Genomic DNA, 19986 nt, shown 5'->3' on the forward strand with positions numbered 1-19986 from the left:
AGTGTCACAAAAAATGGGACTCTTACCAGACTGCAACAAAACCACATGGGTCACACGGAGATTTGGTATTCAAAAAAACCTGGGGACACAAATACCAGGGATACTACTTGTACACACAACACATACGCTTAGCACCGAGTTACTATTCTTCTGCCCAATTAAGATCCCCCTTGTCAGTGCACACATTGGAATGCAAACATTTGAATGTGCTATGTGAATCGCTTTTATTCAGATGCAACCTCCAAGCTCCAGTAACAGCCCATGTAAATAGCAAGCAAGCTTAAACAGGCACAGCGAGCTTCACCCAAGTTTTTGCAGGCTAAAACAACACTATATCTCAAAATACTGTCTAGCTTTTGAGTCCATTCCATCTTCAAAAAAAATGTTTAGGAACTGAGAACTTTAGTTACAAGAGCTTCAAAAGGTCATACAAATAAGGCTTTGTAGAAAATAGCAACATCTGACTCCAGAATAGCTGTGGTATAATCCTAGCAGATAACATAGTATCTCTTGGGTTCAGCAGAGGTTGGTGAATTGAAATTGCACCGTGTACAGTGGTGCCTCGCAAGACGAAATTAATCCGTTCCGCGAGTCTCTTCGTCTTGCGGTTTTTTCGTCTTGCGAAGCACGGCTATTAGCGGCTTAAAGAAAAAGGAAACAAACTCGTAAGAACTTGCAAGACGTTTCGTCTCGCGAAGCAAGCCCATAGGGAAATTCGTCTTGCGGAACGACTCAAAAAAACGGAAAACTCTTTTGTCTTGCGCGTTTTTCGTCTTGCGAGGCATTCGTCTTGCGAGGCACCACTGTACACACTAAGACATTTTGTACAATGAACACACACACTTGGCCCTCAGTTACAGCTTCCTACTGGGTTTGAGAGATAGCACAATCACTCCCCTCTATCCTAACCTCAAGCTTGGTTCCTGCGCATAAACGCAGACGCTTAAATGATCGGAATCATGTATCATGTTGGACCCTTTTGCCTTGGAAAAAAATTGCTTTAAAATAAATACTCCAGAGTGCGACTCTCTGATGCCCTTTCAGCCAATAAATAAATATTGCATTGTCCCTTAGGCTGTGTTTGGGAAGAGATTTGGAATGCTGCTGCTGCTTGCCCCTAGGAAGTCCAGCATTAGGCACTTAGGGCTTCCAGCTCCTGAGGCCGCCACAATTTTTTTGCAGCAATGATGGTGTTCTTCATGAGCATGGCAACTGTCATGGGCCCAACCCCACCAGGGACTGGAGTGATGTAGCTGGCTTTCTGCTTCACACCTGGAGAAAAGGAGGAAAGGAGATGATGGAGCATAGAAGGAAAACAAGTGTCAAAAGCCCTAGGAGGAGGCCGCAAGCAGGACAGAGGCGAATCAAGGACAAAATTGTTGCTGTATTTCTATACAGTGGTGCCTCGCAAGACGAAAAGAATCCGTTACACGAGTCTCTTCGTTTTGCGGTTTTTTCATCTTGCGAAGCAAGCCCATTAGCAGCTTAGCGCTATTAGCGGCTTAGCGGATCAGCTGATAAGCGGTTTAGCGGATCAGCTGATAAGCGGCTTAGCGGATCAGCTGTTAAGCAGCTTAGCGGCTTAGGATCAGCTGATAAGCGGCTTGGGAAAAAGGGGGGGGAGGAAAAAAACCCCGCAGGAACTCGCAAGACATTTTCGTCTTGCGAAGCAAGCCCATAGGAAATTCGTTTTGCGAAGCACCTCCAAAACGGAAAACCCTTTCGTCTAGCGGGTTTTCCGTCTTGCGAGGCATTCGTCTTGCGGGGCACCACTGTACTGCCCTTCACCCAAGGATCAAAGGGCAGTTTACAATATAACATAAAAATGTATACCATAGTAACAAACAAAAACAATCCCACACACACAGTTTAAAAGGCCATAGATTGTTTAATTAGTCAAAGGCCTGGGAGAAGAGGAATGCTTTCGCCTGGCACTTAAAGATATGTAACAAAGGCATCAGGCAAGTCTCCATGGGGAGAGTATTCCACAGGCAGAGAGCCATCACAGAAGATGGGGGGTGCAGAGGGAGGCTGCCCCAAAGAAGCTAATCCTGAAATCTGGGCTGGGAAAGGCTGTGGTGACACAGCAGTGTGAATGTTGGGGCAAGGGGACCAAGCAGGGCAAAGTAAGAGCCACAGGTGCTGCTGACTGCCACTTCCCCTGGCCACTGGAAAGCCACTCTAGACCTCTCCCAGATTCAGAGACCTCTGAGCTTTTGTCTCCATGCTAGTTGATAAATAAAACAAAAACAAAATATCTAAAACTTAGCATTGTGAGATAACATACCCATAATTTGTATCCTTGTCCTAAGAGGTTCAGAATCCTTATTAACCTTTACCAAACAAACAAACAAACCCTAAGGAGCTACAGTGTCCTTCAAAGTCCACTGCCTGCACCCCTCATATTCTCCATTCTAGATGCCTTCCATAGTTAAGAGTATTTCCATATTATCAGCCAGAGTAATTGGTAGGAGAAGTCCTGCGAGGGCAACAGTGGAAAGGGAGTCAGGCCCTTTTGCCAGAAGTCCCAAACCACACAGTGGTGTACATTCAGCAGGAGTTCTGGGCAGCTGCCCATCCTTACATTACAACAAAACTGGCCAGATCTAGGTGTTTCTCTGCCGGGCAAACTGTCTTAATACGTTAGCTAAGCTGATATTTACAGTATCAAGAGCTGCATGTGCTAAAGCTTTCAGAAATTTGAACTCCTGCCATTACTCGCTGAAACAAGGTCACACGCAAGAGTCCACTCCGTGCTGCCAAGAGCACGCACCAGATTCAAAATTCGCAGCCCACCAGCTGCTCCATCCACCAGAAGTTGCAGGATGAAGTTACAAGGAAGAATTACAATCTTTTTTTATGTAAGATATCAAGTAACCGGATATATTCTGCATCAAGCTAGCCCACTGCCTTATAGGAGAAGCTATGCAGCTCGTTCAAAACTGCAACCCTCCCAAGGATAGCTGAGACAGCAGGAGCCTATCTGTCTAACCCTGCCTTCCCCAACCCGGCGCTCTCAAGATGTTTTGAACTACAATTTCCATCAGTCAGAACAAGATGGATGGGAGGTGTACACCAAAACAGCTACATGGCCTCTGATGGCCTAAGGCAAGGCAAGATCAGACACTGTGAGGACTGGGGGTCCAAATACAAAGCCCCCTGCTTACCTTCAAAATCCACATCTCCAACAAGTTTTGGTTTTGCAGTAACAGGGTCCCGGACTCGGTTTATGCCAACGTCAATAACCGCAGCTCCCTCTTTGATCATATCGGCTGTAATCAGATTAGGGATGCCTGCAAAGCAACATTTCAGGGGTTAACATTTTAATTCATTCACTTTCATTTCGGCATGTAACATCTAAGGCAGCTACCGATCTTCATTTAATGCGGCCACAGGCAGACGGCCACAGGACAAAGCCCAAGAGCTTGACAAAGGGTGCCTGTCATCCATCATAACATAGGGCAGCCACTGCAAGCCAGTAGCCATCTGCTTGAAACAGCATGTGAAATTCCACAGGCAGAAGCATCGGCATTCAGACTCCTAGCGGAAGCCTTCCTAGTTATTCTTAGCATGGCCACTACAGGAATGGCAGCCGTGTTCTTCAAGGGCTTCGGCTTTCAGGCTCTTTTTCTTAAGGAAGACACCCAGAATCTTACCTGCAGCTGCAACCACAATGTCAGCAAGAATCGTGTGCTGCTTGAGCTGTTCCTTTGGAGTGTAGCGGTGAGAGATGGTTACTGTTGCATCCCCTGAAAAGAAAAGTTACAGTGAGAACAGGACACACTGGGCCTCCTGGCAGAAGCCTCCAACGGCCTTCGGAAGGGCAAGTGGCAGCTAGGGAGGCGGAATGGGGCTGCAGCTCATCTGGCAATTCACCACATGCTCCTACCACCCACAGAGTCTACACTCCTCGCACCTGCCTCATGAAACAGTTTGGGTTTGATTACTTTGTATACTCCCACTAAGAGGTCCACCAAGACCTCCCAGCGCCTCAAGAAAAAGCGCATTAAAAAACAACAACAGTTTAACGATTCGGAGTTAAAGGCTTCAGCTGAAGGGAAAATGTGGGGCAGGCACACCTTCCATACAACGCAAGGGTTATATGGGCAACATGCAGGCAGTGGGTGGAGCGACCAGTGTGGTTCTTAACTTTGTACTGTAAAAGCCAGTTTTGCACATGCAGCCCCCACCCCTGCAACACCCTCCACCCTTTTCTATCCAGGCAAGCAAGAGGCAGTATCAGAGTGGACCTGTCAGTCTGGGGCCACACAGTGACAAGAACTCGCAGCAAACATGACTTGCTGCCTCCTGCAAAGATCATAAAAGTTCCGTCTCACCAGGAAAGTGGACCAAGAGGAAAAGAATCCCTGGAAAAAGCAGCTCGCACTTGAAGGCCCCCCAGACCCTCACCTCCGGGGCGCTCGTGCCGCCCATCCGTATGAAGCAGCATGGCAATGGGCATCCCCACGTTCTTTGACCGTCCAGCCACAACCACATTCTTGCCGAGGGTCGGAATCCCTGCAACACAGAGCACCCAAGTCAGGCTCTGCCTTCTTTCAAGCGACTCAAGGTCAGCAGTATTTGCACACAAACACCTACCCGTTCTCTTGATGATTTCCCACACGCCCCAAGGTGTCGCTGGCAGCATGGAGTATTGGTCAAGGCACATTCGGCCCACATTCACCACATGGAAGCCATCCACGTCTTTCTCTGGGTTCACAGCATTGCAGACCTTCCTCTCATCGATATGCTCTGGAGGGGAAAGTGGGGGGGGGGGGAGAGAGATTTTAGTGCAAGGAGTCAGATGCATGTAATCCCAGGAACAGGATGAACGGAGGGGGAAATCAGAAGCTGACACTTATGGGACTGTGTCTAGGAATGCTGGATGAAGAGCTTCTCCTAAAGCACGGCACTCACCAGGCAAAGGGAGCTGAACCAGGAGGCCATCTACATTTCTGTCATTGTTTAGCTTGCTGATTAAATCCAGCAACTCCTCTTCGGTGATGGAGGCTGGCTTCAGGATCGTTTCGCTGCTGATTCCTACAAGTACCAAAAGTGATGAAAGAGGGTCAAAAGACAATTGAAGTTGGTAAACCATACTTCATGAGTGTAAGTCAAGGAATGGCTCCAGTGTAAACTTTATTCTGTTTTATTTGGGGGGCAGGAGGGGAGAAATCAAATAGAATCCTGGTCCAAAGCCATTTACAATTTTTTAAAAAGTCATTATGGAGGAAAAATACAGGAGAGAAGGAACACAATAGGCAAACAGCAGCGCACACAAAATTAAGATACAGAACAGATCCAGATGGAAATGCAGAATACAATAGATTTTGCAATGTTTGTTAGGAAAGTATTCTGAAGAAGCAAAAGAAATAATAGATGCAGTGAGCAACACCCCATTTTGGCTTTTCTAGTGAAAAGTGTCCTGGACTATGGGGAAGGGCTTTTAATTGTGACATTGTCCACAAGTTGGTGAAGCACAAGTGTCTTTATATATGATCCTACATCTGGAGAGACAGTGAGCCTGTGCCTTTTGCCCCTGGTTAGCACTTCCCCTCCCAAAACACTTAGCAGGCTTGCAAACTATGCAAGGGAACTGCTGGAGCCAGCTAAACGAAGCTATGAATACCAGAGTTGCTTAACAGTGCAAAAATGTTGTGTACATTCTTTAGGATACATGAGGCCCACTGTCCTCATGTCAAACTACAGCAAGAGTGGATGAGGCAGTGAAGATCCAGTAACTGCAATCTGACCAGTGAAATGAAAACCTCAAGTGGCTGCCAAGCCCTGGGGTCTTTTCTCCTTTTACATTTTCCACTCAAAAGTCACATCTAGAGTGAAGCCCCAAAAGCAACTGCTGCCTAGACAGAGTTCTGACAAAGCTCAGCAACCCAAAATATTGTTTTAAAGCACTTAGATCTCTGCTGTTGCTACTAATACCACCATAGTAGCAGGAAGTGCTAAAGAGGCAACACGTGCTGCACTTTTCAGCTTGAAGCTTTTCAAGTCCTACTTCAATTTCCTACCTCAAGCTTTGAAACAATTACTGACACAAAAGTGAAGCAGGATTATTAGAGCAGCAGCATTAGGGGTGAGATGGCAGAAGCCAGAGAAAACAAAATTAAGTGGACTGTGGAGAGAGTGTATTGGCCAGTCTGCCATATAGCTGAAAGGCACACCCGTCTGCACCCCAGCCCCTTCACTGCCCAAAATTTAGAGGAGGCCTGTAGCTCAGCAGCTGAGCACTTGCTTTGCATACAAAAGATCCCAGGTTCAGTCTTGGGTGTGTCCAGGTAGGGCCAGGAAGGATGCCTCTTTTAAACCCTGGGAACCACTTGCAGCCAGTATTCCTGAGGTAAGGCGAGGTTACACTGCTCAAAACGAAGGGCAGCTGAGGAAGCAGCAGCTGAGACAGGCTCCAGGAGATGGTCAGGAGGAGAGACAAACCAAGCTGAGTTATGGGGACCGACACTCATCTGAGACCCTTTTTCTGCCAGCAATAGTGCAATGACTAATACTGCAGAAGACGCTGGCCAGGAAAGACTTACCTACATCAGCCGCAGCCTTGGTTTTGTTCAGGACATAGGAGTGACTGGCAGGGTTTTCACCAACTAGAACCACACTGAGATGGGGCCTTTTGTTTCCATCTGCAACCCACTGCTCCACTTCATGACGGGCTTCTTGCCTGATCTGCCGTGCCAGCTTCCTCCCAGAAATGACAACTGCTTCATTCCTGCAAGCAGAGAGTTTTTAAAGCATTTGATCCCCAAAAAGCTTCGTAGTGTCTTGTTGGAAATTCATTACTTTCCCACAGAGCAGCTTACACTTATTCCCAGGCTATCTGACCCAACACTTAAAGGTTCACAGATCTCATGGAAGGCAGGAGCCTAACAAAAGGACAGGGACATGGGGGGGTGCAGCCGAATGCATGCGCACTACAGCCAACAGTTGGCAAAATGGAGCAAGAATGCAAGGAAGCTAAAAACTTCACACGAACAACTGCCACAAAGGCATTACACAACTTCAGAGGCACTATGAAGAGTAAGAGAAGGATGAGCTCCAGAACAAGATCAGGCCTTCTCTTGCTCTAAAAAATAGAAAATGCCCAATTCTACATGCAATTGCCACTGCAGTATCAGTAGAATGACTTCACAGAGCCCATTTGGAAGAACATTTAAATATATTCAGGCAAAAGCATTTTACTCAAGCTACTATCTCTGTGCAAACAATGGAGGATATTTTGGTGCAGCCTCCGAAGCAAGTTTCACTTCTTCCTGCAGTGAGGCAGGAAACCCCCTTGCCGCTACTGTGAGCCAACCATGCTGGGGTTTTGGCTAGCACGCAATGGGTCTTGGTGAATCAGGTACACTGATACCCACAGGGCAAATCTGCTGTGGAAAGAGATCATCTTTCTCACACATTCCTTTTGCACACTCTTCAAACTTCCAGAATCTCAAAAAGTGCCTGGGAAACTTGTTTTCCCAACACCAACCAAGTTCTCAAAGCTGTTTTTCATGAAGTGGGGAAGGCGCAACTGCGCTCTGCAGAATATTATCTTGCATGCAAGCAGACCAGGCTTCCTCAAGCGATAAGAGCACCAGGGAGAGAGAAAGATGACAGGTGCCCCTTTCCCAATTACGGCTCCACGCTTTGCCCTTGAAAGTCTTGGGACCCGCACCCTCCACTTCAGCAGGTTTCTAGGGACAGGATTCCGTACTCCTTTTCAAGCAACGACTATTTATGTATTTATTTAATAGCCCACCTTTTATTCTCCAAAGCGCTCAAGGCAGCGCATGTGGTTCTCCCCCTCCTCGTATAATCTCCCACAACAACCCTGCGAGGGAGGGTGGGCTGAGAGACAGTGGCTGCTAGCCCCCGGGGAGGGCAGTGACCTCGGGTCTCCTGGCCATTACACCACACACTGCACCTCCACCTCTGTGCTCCTGGAAGCCTTGGGGCGCCCCTGCGCCTCCGATGCCCATAATACTGAAGCATTCCCGGGACCCGCCCCATCAGAGGCACGGAAGCAACTCCGCGCCAGCAGCAGCAGCAGCAGCAGCTCCGGGCCGAGCCATGCAAGCGGCCGGGGCGATTTCATCAGCCTGCCGCCCTCCGCGCCGCCGCCAGGGGGAGTGGCGCCACGACGCCCGCCCGCCCGCCCGGGAGGGGCTCCCCGAGGGAAGCCGCGCGGCAGAGATGGGCCGGGGGGTCGCGGGGGGGGGTCGCCGCCAGCCCCTCCTGCCCCCTTTCCTCTCCCAAGGCGGCGGCCGGGCGAAGCCAGGGACACGCGGGGGGGGGAAGCAGGGAAAGAGAGGGGAAAGCCTCGAACTGGCCATTATCACCCTCCTCCTCCTCAGGTAGTCTGCGCCCGGCCAGGGAGGCTCCACCGCCCCACAGACGACCCCCCCCGGCCTACCTGGGCGCCGTGAGGTGCAGCCGGCGAGTCCCCCGCGGGCCGGGCAGGCGCGGGCAGCAGCAAGGGGCGGCGGGGCCGGCCGAGGCGGCTCGGGCCAGGATGCGGAAGAGCGGGAGCGCGGGGGCGGTTGCCATGGCGACGGCGCTCGGCAAGGCGGGCGGAGAGCGAGGGGCGAGGAAGCGGCGGCGGCGGCGCCAGAGCAAGGCCTTATAAAGGCTCCGCCCCGCCCCCTTTCCCAAGCCGGCCTCGCCGCCATTGGCCGCAAAGGGGAATGACGCGATCCGGCGAGGGGAGAGTCGCGGCTGCCCCGATTGGGCGAGGGCCGGGAATGACGCCAATGCGGGGCGGGGGGCTTCCGAGGAGCGCTCCGTGGCTTCTACTGTAAGCGGCGGAGGGAAAGGCTGATGCAACCCGGGAAGGAGGGACCCGGGGGGCGGGCTGAAACGCCCATCGAAAGTCCTGATTGGCCAAGGCAGGAAAGAAGAGCGCGTTTACAGGTCCTGAAATAAAGCAATCTGAGGGAAGGGGCGTGGCCGTGGCTTGTGCAGGCAGGAAACCCCGCGGGCAGCGCTTCTCTTTTCTTTTGCTCTGAAAGGGGGAAGTTTCCACTGCGGGGTCCAAGACACGGGGCGAATTTTTTATCACGGCTTTAGTAGCGTATCTTCCTGTGTGTTTAGTTCTCGGTACAAAAATAGCTAATGCTACCGGTATTCTAAGCTGCCCCAACAGAAGTCGAGGGTCCAGTAATAATAATAATAATAATAATAATAATAATAATAATAATAATAATTTATTATTTATACCCCGCCCATCTGGCTGGGCTTCCCCAGCCACTCTGGGCGGCTTCCAAAAGAATATTAAAATACTATAATACATCAAACATTAAAAGCTTCCCGAAACAGGTCCAGGTCAAGGAAAGGCATTTGTTGTTTAGTCGTTTAGTTGTGTCCGACTCTTCGTGACCCCATGGACCAGAGCACGCCAGGCACTTCTGTCTTCCACTGCCTCCTGCATTTTGGTCAAACTCATGCTGGTAGCTTCAAGAACACTGTCCCACCATCTCGTCCTCTGTCATCCCCTTCTCCTTGTGCCCTCCATCTTTCTCAACATCAGGGTCTTTTCCAGGGAGTCTTCTCTTCTCATGAGGTGGCCAAAGTCTTGGAGCCTCAGCTTCACGATCTGTCCTTCCAGCGAGAACTCAGGGCTGATTTCCCTCAGAATGGAGAGGTTTGATCTTGCAGTCCATGGGACTCTCAAGAGTCTCCTCCAGCACCAGAATTCAAAAGCATAAATTCTTCGGCAATCAGCCTTCTTTATGGTCCAGCTCTCACTTCCATACATCACTTCTGGGAAAACCATAGCTTTAACTATACGAACCTTTGTTGGCAAGGTGATGTCTCTGCTTTTTAAGATGCTATCTAGGTTGGTCATTGCTTTTCTCCCAAGAAGCAGGCGTCTTTTAATTCCGTGGCTGCTGTCCCCATCTGCAGTGATCGTGGAGCCCAAGAAAGTAGAATCTCTCACTGCCTCCATTTCTTCCCCTTCTATTTGCCAGGAAGTGATGAGACCAGTGGCCATGATTTTAGTTTTTTTGATGTTGAGCTTCAGACCATATTTTGTGCTCTCTTTCACCCTCATTAAAAGGTTAATTCCTCCTCACTTCCTGCCATCAAGGTTGTGTCATCTGCATATCTGAGGTTGTTGATATTTCTTCCGGCAATCTTAATTCCAGTTTGGGATTCATCCAGTTCAGCCTTTCGCATGATGAATTAAATAGAAGTTAAAAAAGCAAGGAGACAATATACAGCCTTGTACTCCTTTCCCAATTTTGAATCAATCAGTTATTCCATATCCAGTTCTAACTGTAGCTTCTTGTCCCACATAGAGATTTCTCAGGAGACAGATGACATGATCAGGCACTCCCATTTCTTTAAGAACTTGCCAGTTTGCTATGGTCGACACAGTCAAATGCTTTTGCGTAGTCAATGAAGCAGAAGTAGATGTTTTTCTGGAACTCTCTAGCTTTCTCCATATTCCAGCGCATGTTTGCAATTTGGTCTCTGGTTCCTCTGCCCATTCGAAATCCAGCTTGCACTTCTGGGAGTTCTCGGTCCACATACTGCTTAAGCCTGCCTTGTAGAATTTTAAGCATAACCTTGCTAGCGTGTACTGTGTCCAGTTCTGGGCACCACAATTTAGTAAGGATGTTGACAAGCCGAAACATGTGCAGAGGAGAGCAACCAATATAATCAAGGGTCTGGAAACTGTTGTAGAAAAATGGGGGGTTGGCTTTTGCTGCCCAATTCCCCAAGGGACTCTTGAGTCCCATAAGTCCATGATCAGTCAGACAAGGATGTTTGGAGGCAGGATGTAGTGAAAGCAAGGCAGACTTCATTTTTCTATTGCAACAGGGTTCCCCACCTCCTTGCAGGGAGGCGAGAGACCCAGAACAAAGGAGTGCAAGCCCCTTTATAGACGTTGCCCAACCCATTAGCCAAAGATTATGCACTAAAAGCATCAAATATAAATCACAAAAAGAGGCAGTCTATGACAGAAATTTGATTTTGTGGCTTCTCTCCTTTCTGCCAGGATACCTGATAAGGTTTTACTGATAGCTTTACCTGGGCAGTCTGGCCATTCTTTTGAGATGAAAAATACTTGGGTTCTCATCCAGGTGCCAGGCCCACGCTATTCATACACAAAATCCCTTCCAACTCTACAATTCTTTGATTTTATCAAAGCTTGCTAGGCAACTGTACTCAGTGTGCATATAGATGCTTAGCCTCAGACGACCTTGCTTGATGGAAGCTCTCCTGCTGCTTTTAGTCTCCCAGGCAAGCAGGGAGAAAAAAATCTCTGGAAGGCTTGGCAAAGAGCCCACTATAATATGTAACACAATTCCCAGTGGCTTTTCCCACACAGTAGCTGGTGTTAAATAAGGTCAGCGACGGAGATGTGAGAACTTTGTGCTGGGTTCTACTTTCTTTAGCATGGACTTCTATGCAAGCCTTCCCTAACCTGGTGATGTTCAGATGGTTTGGACTACAACTTCAATCAGGCCCAACCAGCCTGAGGGCACAAAGTTGGGGAAGGGTGCTCTATGCCATGCAGAGATTAATTCATATATTTGCTGAACATGCCTGTTTGCAAAACAAATTACCATGCTCTTAATCAGCAAAGTGTGCTAAGGTGCGATTAGAAAGATATGTGCTTTGTATTTCTCAATACTCTCCACCCCCACAGTACAACCACTCATTGCCTTATTCTTGCCACAAAAACATACATCTCCAGTAGTGAGTCAAATACTGCCCACTAAATGTGAAAAGCAGGTCTAACACCTGGTATTTCACACACACGTTTTTTGCCCGAGGGCCACTCCCAGAGGTGGGAGGTGACAGCAGGACAATCTCCTCTGCCAGTAAGACCCCTGCAAGTTTCAAGCTAACCTCAAACGTTTGTAATGTGCTGAGGAGGAGGAGGAGGAGGAATAATAAGAGGCAGGTAAGCTCATCTTGCTTTCTTCCTGCTTGCACCACGAAGCAAGGACGGCTCCACTCTCCCCCTTGTGGAGACTGGTTTTACACCAATATTTTCAGTTCTCATTACAATGTGAAGCCAGTCTGTTTGCAGGCCAGTCCCCCAAGTCCATCCATAGTTTCTGTTGTGCAAGTGAACAGGGACATTAACATCTTTCTGGTGCAAAATGAAGGTTTCTCTTCTCCCAAGCTTTTGAATGGGTCATTACGGCTCCTGCAGGCATTCTTTTATGCTGACCAAGTTTATCCATCGTTTCATTTGTTTATTAAATATTAGGGGATTATAGTGTGTTAATTGCCAATTTTAAATACTCTTATTTTTATAGTGTTTGTAAGTTGCTTCTTGTGGAAAGCAGTCAAGAAAATGAATTAATAATTGACTAGAACTCTGGTGAAACAGCTCCAAAACAAGTCTTGAGACATCAGCGATACACTGAGGTTATGTTTTATTTGAAGAAACACTCTCATTTCTGTGATAAAGGTTGTAGCACAAGCTATGTTTTAGGATCACAGTGGGTGTTTTATAGTGCCAAGAGACAATAAGGTGATACGATTCTCTCCATTAACATGACTAAAAAACAGACAAAAGTGTGTTGAGGCACAGATGTATGATCTGCTCCATCACGTTCCACAGCCATTTTGTAACATTAATCACTTAGCAGGTGGTACCCAATGCTCACATTCCATACTGTGTTCTGCCAGGCTAAGTGCTCAGAACTGTTGAGTATGAATGGCAAGTGACCACAATCAATAGCAGCTCTTAGGGGCTTCCATCTTCCTTCTCCTCTGCACCTCATTCTGCTTCCTTTCAACACAGGCAGTTGTTGGCAAGCTCTGTTGTATGTGGAAAAGGGGGATTCAATCCCCCGGCTGCAGTGAGTGCTGGACTGTTTACGTAATGAAAACATGCATATATCTTCCCTTCAGTTCTTGATTCTAGTGAGATTTACAGATTACTAAACGCACAGGAGGGAAGCGGGTGGCGCTGTGGGTAAAACCTCAGTGCCTAGGACCTGCCGATCGCATGGTCGGCGGTTCAAATCCCCACGGCGGGGTGAGCTCCCGTCGTTCGGTCCCAGCTCCTGCCCACCTAGCAGTTTGAAAGCACCCTTAAGTGCAAGTAGATAAATAGGTACCGCTTTATAGTGGGAAGGTAAGCGGCGTTTCCGTGCGCTGCGCTGGTGCTGGCTCGCCAGAGCAGCTTCGTCACGCTGGCCACGTGACCCAGAAGTGTCTTCAGACAGCGCTGGCTCCCGACCTCTTAAACGCGATGAGCGCGTAACCCTAGAGTCGGACACGACTAGCCCGTATGGGCAGGGGTACCTTTACCTTTTTTAAACACACAGGAAGATACCCTATTAAAGTGGTAATTAAAAAAAACTTGCCTTGTGTTGAGGACACCACAGTGGTTCAAACAATGGTGAAAGTGCTGTAGCATCTGCCAGTTTGAGTCTCATCTGTGTGATGAGCAGTATGGCATCACAGGGGTACCCTGTCACTATGCATGGCTTGGTTCCTGGCACACAAGGTTAATGTGAAGACATCCTAATGCTGCAGTGTAATTGGTGGATGCCAGCAACGATGCCATGGTTGCTGAGGTTTATCTAATACTGTTGCTGCATTCTCTGCGGCTTGAAGTGATGCTGTTCCCCTTTCAACATTGCTGCAGGGCGTTCAAAGGATCCTATACCAATATTACAGTGGGTTGCAACGCAATGGTACTGGCGGTTCCCAGAGACCACAGTGTGATATATGGCTAATTGTAGTTGCAGTCCAACAAGTCCCTTTTGTATTCCAGTGCAGCCCACTATACAATACTATTAGAATAGAGAGCGCTTTGCAGTTAGACTGGAAGAAAACTTAAGTAGCATTTTTATTTTAGATATTCAGAATTCAACACTGCTGCTCATGCTAAAATGGCAAATGACTCTTCACCCAAAGATCATGCCTCATTTAACATTTCAAGAAACTAACTGCAGTAACATTCCTAGAAAGGTCATGACAGGCAGCCCTGCTCATCACAGCTAATAAAACAATGTTGCTAGGATCATTTAACCCTAGAAAACTGTGCTGTTTGTAACAGCTGGTTTAAAGCAACCTTATTACAAGGAAGGCACTCTGTGTACAAGGCATCTGCATTCTTCTTTCAGTAATCTCTCTAAAGTTTTTGTTCTGAAATTCCTTTTCAGCTCCTCAGTTGCCATAAACCCCAGAAACAAGTGCAGCACATTTCATCTATAATTTTCCCTTGAACTTTGGCATACTTTTGCATAAAGAGGGGTGGATATCAAGGAGTACTTCTTCCTGTCTACAATATTCTTCATTCTTTCTCTACAGCTGTTGGCAAAAGAGACTCACACAATACTCTGACACGACTCTTCTTGGGGAAAAGAGGTTAATCAATGCAATTAAGAGAGCTGACCTCTGCATCTGAAATAAATACTGCTTTTGAAACGAGCCTTAGGTACCCTTATTTTACAGCACATCAGCACAGTGATTTTATTTGTAGTTTGTAGATCAGAGGGAGATGGAGAAGCAGGGGAGGGTGGAAATAAAGGCATCTGGCTGTATCATGTGCTAAGCAGCATTCTCTCAGAGCCTCACCAGTTTCTGGAATATGAAAATCTTGCACGTTGTCAGCCACTCCTAGCTTCCATGCTTGGGAACAGAAGTAAATATCCGTAGTCCATGCATTGCTTTAATTTCATCACTTAAAGCCTGGAGGAAGAAAGCATTGCAAGCAGCTACACAAAAAGGGGTGAAACAACCTCAAAGACCAGAAGGCAACACCCAAGCATGGTTCAAGACACACACACACCCCCAAGCACAGACAGATTTCAAAGTAGCAGCTTCTATTTGATCCAATGTATTTTGCTTTCAAAGTGGGGAAAGGTGCTTCTGGCCATCTGCTTGTGGAATTTTAAAACCCAACTAGTTAAAAAATGAAGCTATGTGTGTCCAGGTATGGATGCTGTTTACTGCAATGCACTGAGCAGCAGGTGAATTGTTACCGACCTTCAGAGTATTCCATCTCTGTTGTTGTTACTATTATTTATTGTAACTGTTGGTCAGTTTATCTTGTCCAAGGCAACCCAAAACAACTTGTAAGCATGCTCTAAACATCTGGCCATACAAAAATTTATTCTACTGCTTGTATTAGCTCATCCCAACTAAGGTCAAAGACTTGAACAATTAAGTTAATTCAAAGAAAATGGAATAGGGAACAGTTTGGGGGAGCTTAAACAGAGCAGATTATCCTGCAAAATGCTTGAAACTCAAAAACTCAAGATCCAAAGCATCCATGAAACTGAAAATGTAATATAATTTCCCACAGAGAGATAGACAACCCAGAATATGTTAACCTGCTTACCTGATTGACCATTTGGTGTTGCTGTACCATTCTCTTTTCCTTAAACTCTTCAGACTCTATATGGATTTCATACATTGCTCCACAGCCACCTTGACAAAATGGATTTGATTTTACCATATTTTCAGCTATTTTATTTTAACAATCCCCTATGCTCTTTTAACTTGATATCACTTTTAAATAGGGGCTTTTGGAGGGGGGTGTCACACGATCAACCAGGGAAAGAAATCTACATGGTAACAGAAACCACATGGCAATTTATAATAACTAACTCTACAATATATCATTTGTGCCTTTCTGTCATGTTTGATCTAGTGGAGATTGCTACACTGTAGGGGTTGGACTAGATGATCCTTGGGATGCCTTCCAACTTTACAGTTCTATAAGCCTATGATGATGGATGGATGAGGGCAGGCAAGCTGTTTACTCAGTGACAAAGATCATGATGGTGGCAGAGCCTAGGTTGGGAAGCTTGTCAGTTTTGGCATTATGCACAAGGTTACACTTCCTTCAGAAGAAGAAGATGAAGAAGAGTTTGGACTCGATATCCTGCCTTTCACTCCTCTTAAGGAGTCTCAAAGCGGCTAACATTCTCCTTTCCCTTCCTCCCCCACAACAAAGACTCTGTGAGGTGAGTGGGGCTGAGAGACTTCAGAGAAGTGTGACTGGCCCAAGGTCACCCAGCAGCTGCATGTGGAGGAGCGGGGAAGCGAACCTGGTTCACCAGATTATGAGTCCACCGCTCCTAACCACTACACCATGCTGGCTCTCCAGCTCTTCAGAACACGGTGGGGTTCTCTTTGGTGCTACTTTCCTGTTAAGTTTCTCAGCTGGTGATAACAGAAGGTGCTGCTCGCCATGTTTGGGAGCTATGGAATGTTACAATGCAATATCACTTTTATTCTGGTCTAATATGCTCCAGGGCCCAATTCAACATCCTGGCAACTACCTTCATAGTGCAGGTCCTCTATACTTTCAGGATCCTCCCATATGTTCTACCCCACTCTCAAGGGAAGCAATGCTCTGTGCCCCAGATTTCACACTAGTGCGATTTGTGGGAACACAAAGTCAACCCTTCTCTGTGGTGTTGCCTGAACTTTGGAATATACTTCAGTAAGGAGCATATCTGGGCCACTTTGCTCTTCCTGTTTTAATAGATGGCCCAAACCTGGCTTATAAAATTTATTTTATTCTAACATTTAACTTTATTTTTAAGTTTTAGGATTCATTCAATTTCATTATTGATTATAATTTTGCGGAGGTGATTTTTATTTTGTGTTCTGTGCTGTACTTTGGCAGTAAAGTATTAAATAATGAAATGAAATGTTCATGACTGCAGTGGATACCAAATGAAAACTGCATTGTATTCTGCATGAGCTAAGAGGAAGGCACGTTTGGCAAATCCTCACCATGATCAACTCCTGCCCAGAAACCTATGTCCTCACTGTGGAAAGATTTGCAGCTCCAGAATTGGCCTCCACAGTCCCTTATGGACACACTGTTAAGACCATATTCATGGAAAACAATCTTATTTGGCTACGAGTAATCTCCAAAGAACAACAACAGCAACATGGGAAACCTAAGGCAGGGGTCTGCAACCCGCGGCTCCGGAGCCGCATGTGGCTCTTTTACATCTTTGCCGCGGCTCCGGGGCGGATACTAGCGAGGGGAGGAGGCGCATTGTGCGCCCCGACACTCCTCACTGTGGCGGGCGCTGTACTGGCTGTGACGTCGCATGGGGGCGGTGCATGCGTTAGTCATGCACCGTCCCGACGTCACCTTCCCGCCCACTGTCAGATCGTGGCTCCGGAGATATATTTGTTTTAAATGTCGCAATGGTTTTGCGGCTCCCAGTTGTTTTTTCTTCGGAAACGGGTCTAAGTGGCTCTTTTTGTCTTAAAGGTTGAGGACCCCTGACCTAAGGCAACCAACTGCCTGTTAGTTGGACTTAGAATTTACAAGATTTGGGGGGGAATTTATCCAGCCTTTTCATTTCTCTCTACATGTTGATTCTCTAAGAGTACTGCCACTGCATTTTTCAATATACAGTACCTTTATTAAAGGCATCCTAAGAGCAAAATGAGAAAAACAGTATTTCTCATTAGGCTAATGTAAGCCCACAAGGTAGACTAAGGGGCACACAATGCCAACTCTTAATCTTAACCCAAAATTACAATTAACCACAAAGCAATGCCTTTCTCCAAATCTTATCTACAGAAATGATTCAGATCACAGGAAAGCCTGCAGAATGGCAAGTGTTCAGACAGAGCCTGAGGCTTTGCTAATTACCTGATATATCTACTACTTTGATAGCAGCAGCCTGAGGGAACTTTTCTTTAAGCACTTGTGCCACCCTGATTTCTCCCTCCGTCTGTGAAGCAAAGGTTCGCACTATATTGCGCAGAAGAAAATGGATCTGATGAGAAATGGAAAGAGTTTGTGTTAGTTGGGATATCATCAGAATAAAGCCAACTATAATCATGGAAAAGGATGCAAACGTCCCTATGGGAACACGAGAAGCTGCCACCACCTGAGTCACACTGCACCTGGCTCTGTATTGCCCGCACTGACTGGCAGTGGTTCTCCAGCGTTTCAGCCCCAAATCTTTCCCAACCTTACCTAGAAATGCTGGGGCCTAAACCTGGGACCTTCTGCAGGCTAAGGGCATGCTCCACCACTGACAATCCCCTAAATTACAACGGCACACGCAATAAAATAAAATGCCTGGCTCTTGCTCTCCCACAAGTTATTCCGCACTGGGATCTCTACCATAGCTGTCAACTTTTCCCTTTTCTTGCGAGGAATCCTATTCGGAATAAGGGAATTTCCCTTAAAAAGGGGAAAAGTTGACAGCTATGATCCCTACCAAGAATAAACCAGTTACAGATAGGTAGCCGTGTTGGTCTGCCATAGTCAAAATAAAAAAATTTCTTCCAGTAGCACCTTAAAGACCAACTAAGTTAGTTCTCGGTATGAGCTTTTGTGTGCATGCACACTTCTTCAGATACCATCTGATACCATCTGAAGAAGTGTGCATGCACGCGAAAGCTCATACCAAGAACTAACTTAGTTGGTCTTTAAGGTGCTACTGGAAGGAATTTTTTTTTATTTTAAGAATAAACCAGAAACTCGACGCAGAATAAACCAGAAACTCGGGGGGCGGGGAAGGGGGGACCCATGCGCAGCGTCAGGCAGCAGGCTCCACGAGCGCCTCGCCTTATTGCCCGGGGGGCGGGAAGGCAAAGGAGGGGCTCTCCTCGTCCTTGGGGCGACGGCGCTGCTCCAGAGCCGAGGGCGCCGGGGGCCCCACACCGCGGGGGCTGCGCCTGGGGCCGAGGAGCGGGCTTGGACGGCCCGCTGCCCGGGGCCTCCCCGCTCCAGGGCCTCCGGCCAAGAGCGCCGCCAAGGAGGCCGCAGCTCTCCGCCCACAGATCACCGACCTTCCCCCGACAAGCGGCCATCCTCGCTACGGCGGCAGCCATCGCGCCGTTGCGTCAGAGGGGAGCGCGCCTGGGAGGCGCTGGGAGATGACGTTTCGCGCGTGCGCCGTGCAGCCGGGTTGCTCCTCTCGGCTCTTCTCAAGAGCAGAGAGTTAGGAAACGTGCAGAGTCGCAATGCCGCCCCTTCTTCCGGCTCTCCCAAAAGCATAGAGTTAACAGGGGAAAGCTCGGAGCAGAAGGTTCTCTCCCCTCCGCAGAAGGAGAGGCTACCACCTTCCAGGCGGTCCTACTGTAGCACCCTGCTTGTGGTTAACGCTTAGCTGGAATGAAATATTCAACGCAGCAATAGAGAATTTAAAATAATTATTTATTTGTCAGACAAATAAATGAGAGGCACAGTGGTATATGGTTACCAAGCTCTGGCCTGGCCTCCTGCCATTATGGCCAGCACTTATATTCCCTTAATCCAGCCCCCTTTGCTCCTCCTGTGGCTGCCTCTGTTCAATCAGCCTGGTTGAATTTCCTATTGGCTGATTGCTATAACCAATCACAAAAAGATACACCCATATCCTTCTGTCCTTATATGGAAGACAAAGAGCTATATATTGTTACATCTATAAATGACAAATAAGTAGTAATATATCTTACATGTGTCTCAACAAGGAATCTTAATTACCAGCTCACCTCTTGCCCTCCCTGCCCTATTGCCTTCTAAAACAAATGGTTAATCTTAAATTTTTATCTTAAACATATGTCAAGGATCTTGAGTTTCACATCAACATTGAAAGATATCCTTCATTTGAAGGTTTCTAAACAAATGTCTGGCAGCTAATATATCAGGACAGCATTTGATGGCGTCTTCTTGTCTGGCAAGAGGGCTAAACTGCTGGCTGACTTAATTCCAGGATAAATACAACTCTTCTAGCATTTGTTAAATCCTTTGCATAATTACATTTAAGCCAACATATTTAATACACAACACAGATAGCCTCTTAAAAGGAATAAGGCCTTTTTAAAGTAGAGAGAGAAAGAAAGAAAAGGACTCAGTTTAAAACAGTTTCAGAAGAAACCTCTTCAAAAGAAGCCTCTTCAGTTTACACTTCCCCCCCTTCTCCAGCTGCTTCAGCCAGCTGCTTTGTTTCCATTAGCTCTTCCCAATATTTATTGTCCTTAAACTCTCTCAGTTTAAGAAAGAAACAACTTTAAAAGACTTCCCAAAAAAAAATG

The 19986-nt window shown here is 47.1% G+C and overlaps 2 protein-coding genes across 9 annotated transcripts; both read right to left on the bottom strand.

Annotated features, from left to right (window-relative positions):
* Positions 1 to 205: 205 nt before the first annotated feature.
* MTHFD2 (methylenetetrahydrofolate dehydrogenase (NADP+ dependent) 2, methenyltetrahydrofolate cyclohydrolase) lies at positions 206 to 8563 on the bottom strand. Of its 2 annotated transcripts, none has more exons than XM_083514391.1 (8): positions 8417 to 8563; positions 6549 to 6733; positions 4918 to 5040; positions 4600 to 4752; positions 4411 to 4518; positions 3657 to 3749; positions 3168 to 3293; positions 206 to 1272 (listed from the first exon to the last, which is right to left on the bottom strand). In XM_083514391.1, exons 1-8 carry the CDS (start codon positions 8548 to 8550, stop codon positions 1133 to 1135), a joined length of 1062 nt encoding a protein of 353 aa, XP_083370517.1. In that variant the 5' UTR covers positions 8551 to 8563; the 3' UTR covers positions 206 to 1132. The 2 variants fall into 2 exon arrangements, with proteins under 2 accessions (XP_083370517.1, XP_083370516.1); XM_083514390.1 differs by lacking the exon at positions 8417 to 8563 and adding an exon at positions 7928 to 8010.
* BOLA3 (bolA family member 3) lies at positions 6643 to 18901 on the bottom strand. Of its 7 annotated transcripts, XR_014528682.1 has the most exons (6): positions 18760 to 18887; positions 17609 to 17735; positions 15323 to 15411; positions 14557 to 14670; positions 13282 to 14289; positions 12382 to 12908 (listed from the first exon to the last, which is right to left on the bottom strand). XR_014528682.1 is itself a non-coding variant. In XM_083514507.1 (5 exons), exons 1-4 carry the CDS (start codon positions 18799 to 18801, stop codon positions 14599 to 14601), a joined length of 330 nt encoding a protein of 109 aa, XP_083370633.1. In that variant the 5' UTR covers positions 18802 to 18887; the 3' UTR covers positions 6643 to 6733; positions 14557 to 14598. The 7 variants fall into 7 exon arrangements, 5 of the variants coding, with proteins under 5 accessions (XP_083370633.1, XP_083370632.1, XP_083370631.1 ...); XM_083514507.1 differs by lacking the exons at positions 12382 to 12908; positions 13282 to 14289 and adding an exon at positions 6643 to 6733; XR_014528681.1 differs by having other exon boundaries at positions 13282 to 14670; positions 18760 to 18901.
* Positions 18902 to 19986: the final 1085 nt, after the last annotated feature.

Source organism: Podarcis liolepis (genome assembly GCF_965112155.1).
Source record: "Podarcis liolepis genome assembly, chromosome: 7".
NCBI lineage: Eukaryota > Metazoa > Chordata > Lepidosauria > Squamata > Lacertidae > Podarcis > Podarcis liolepis.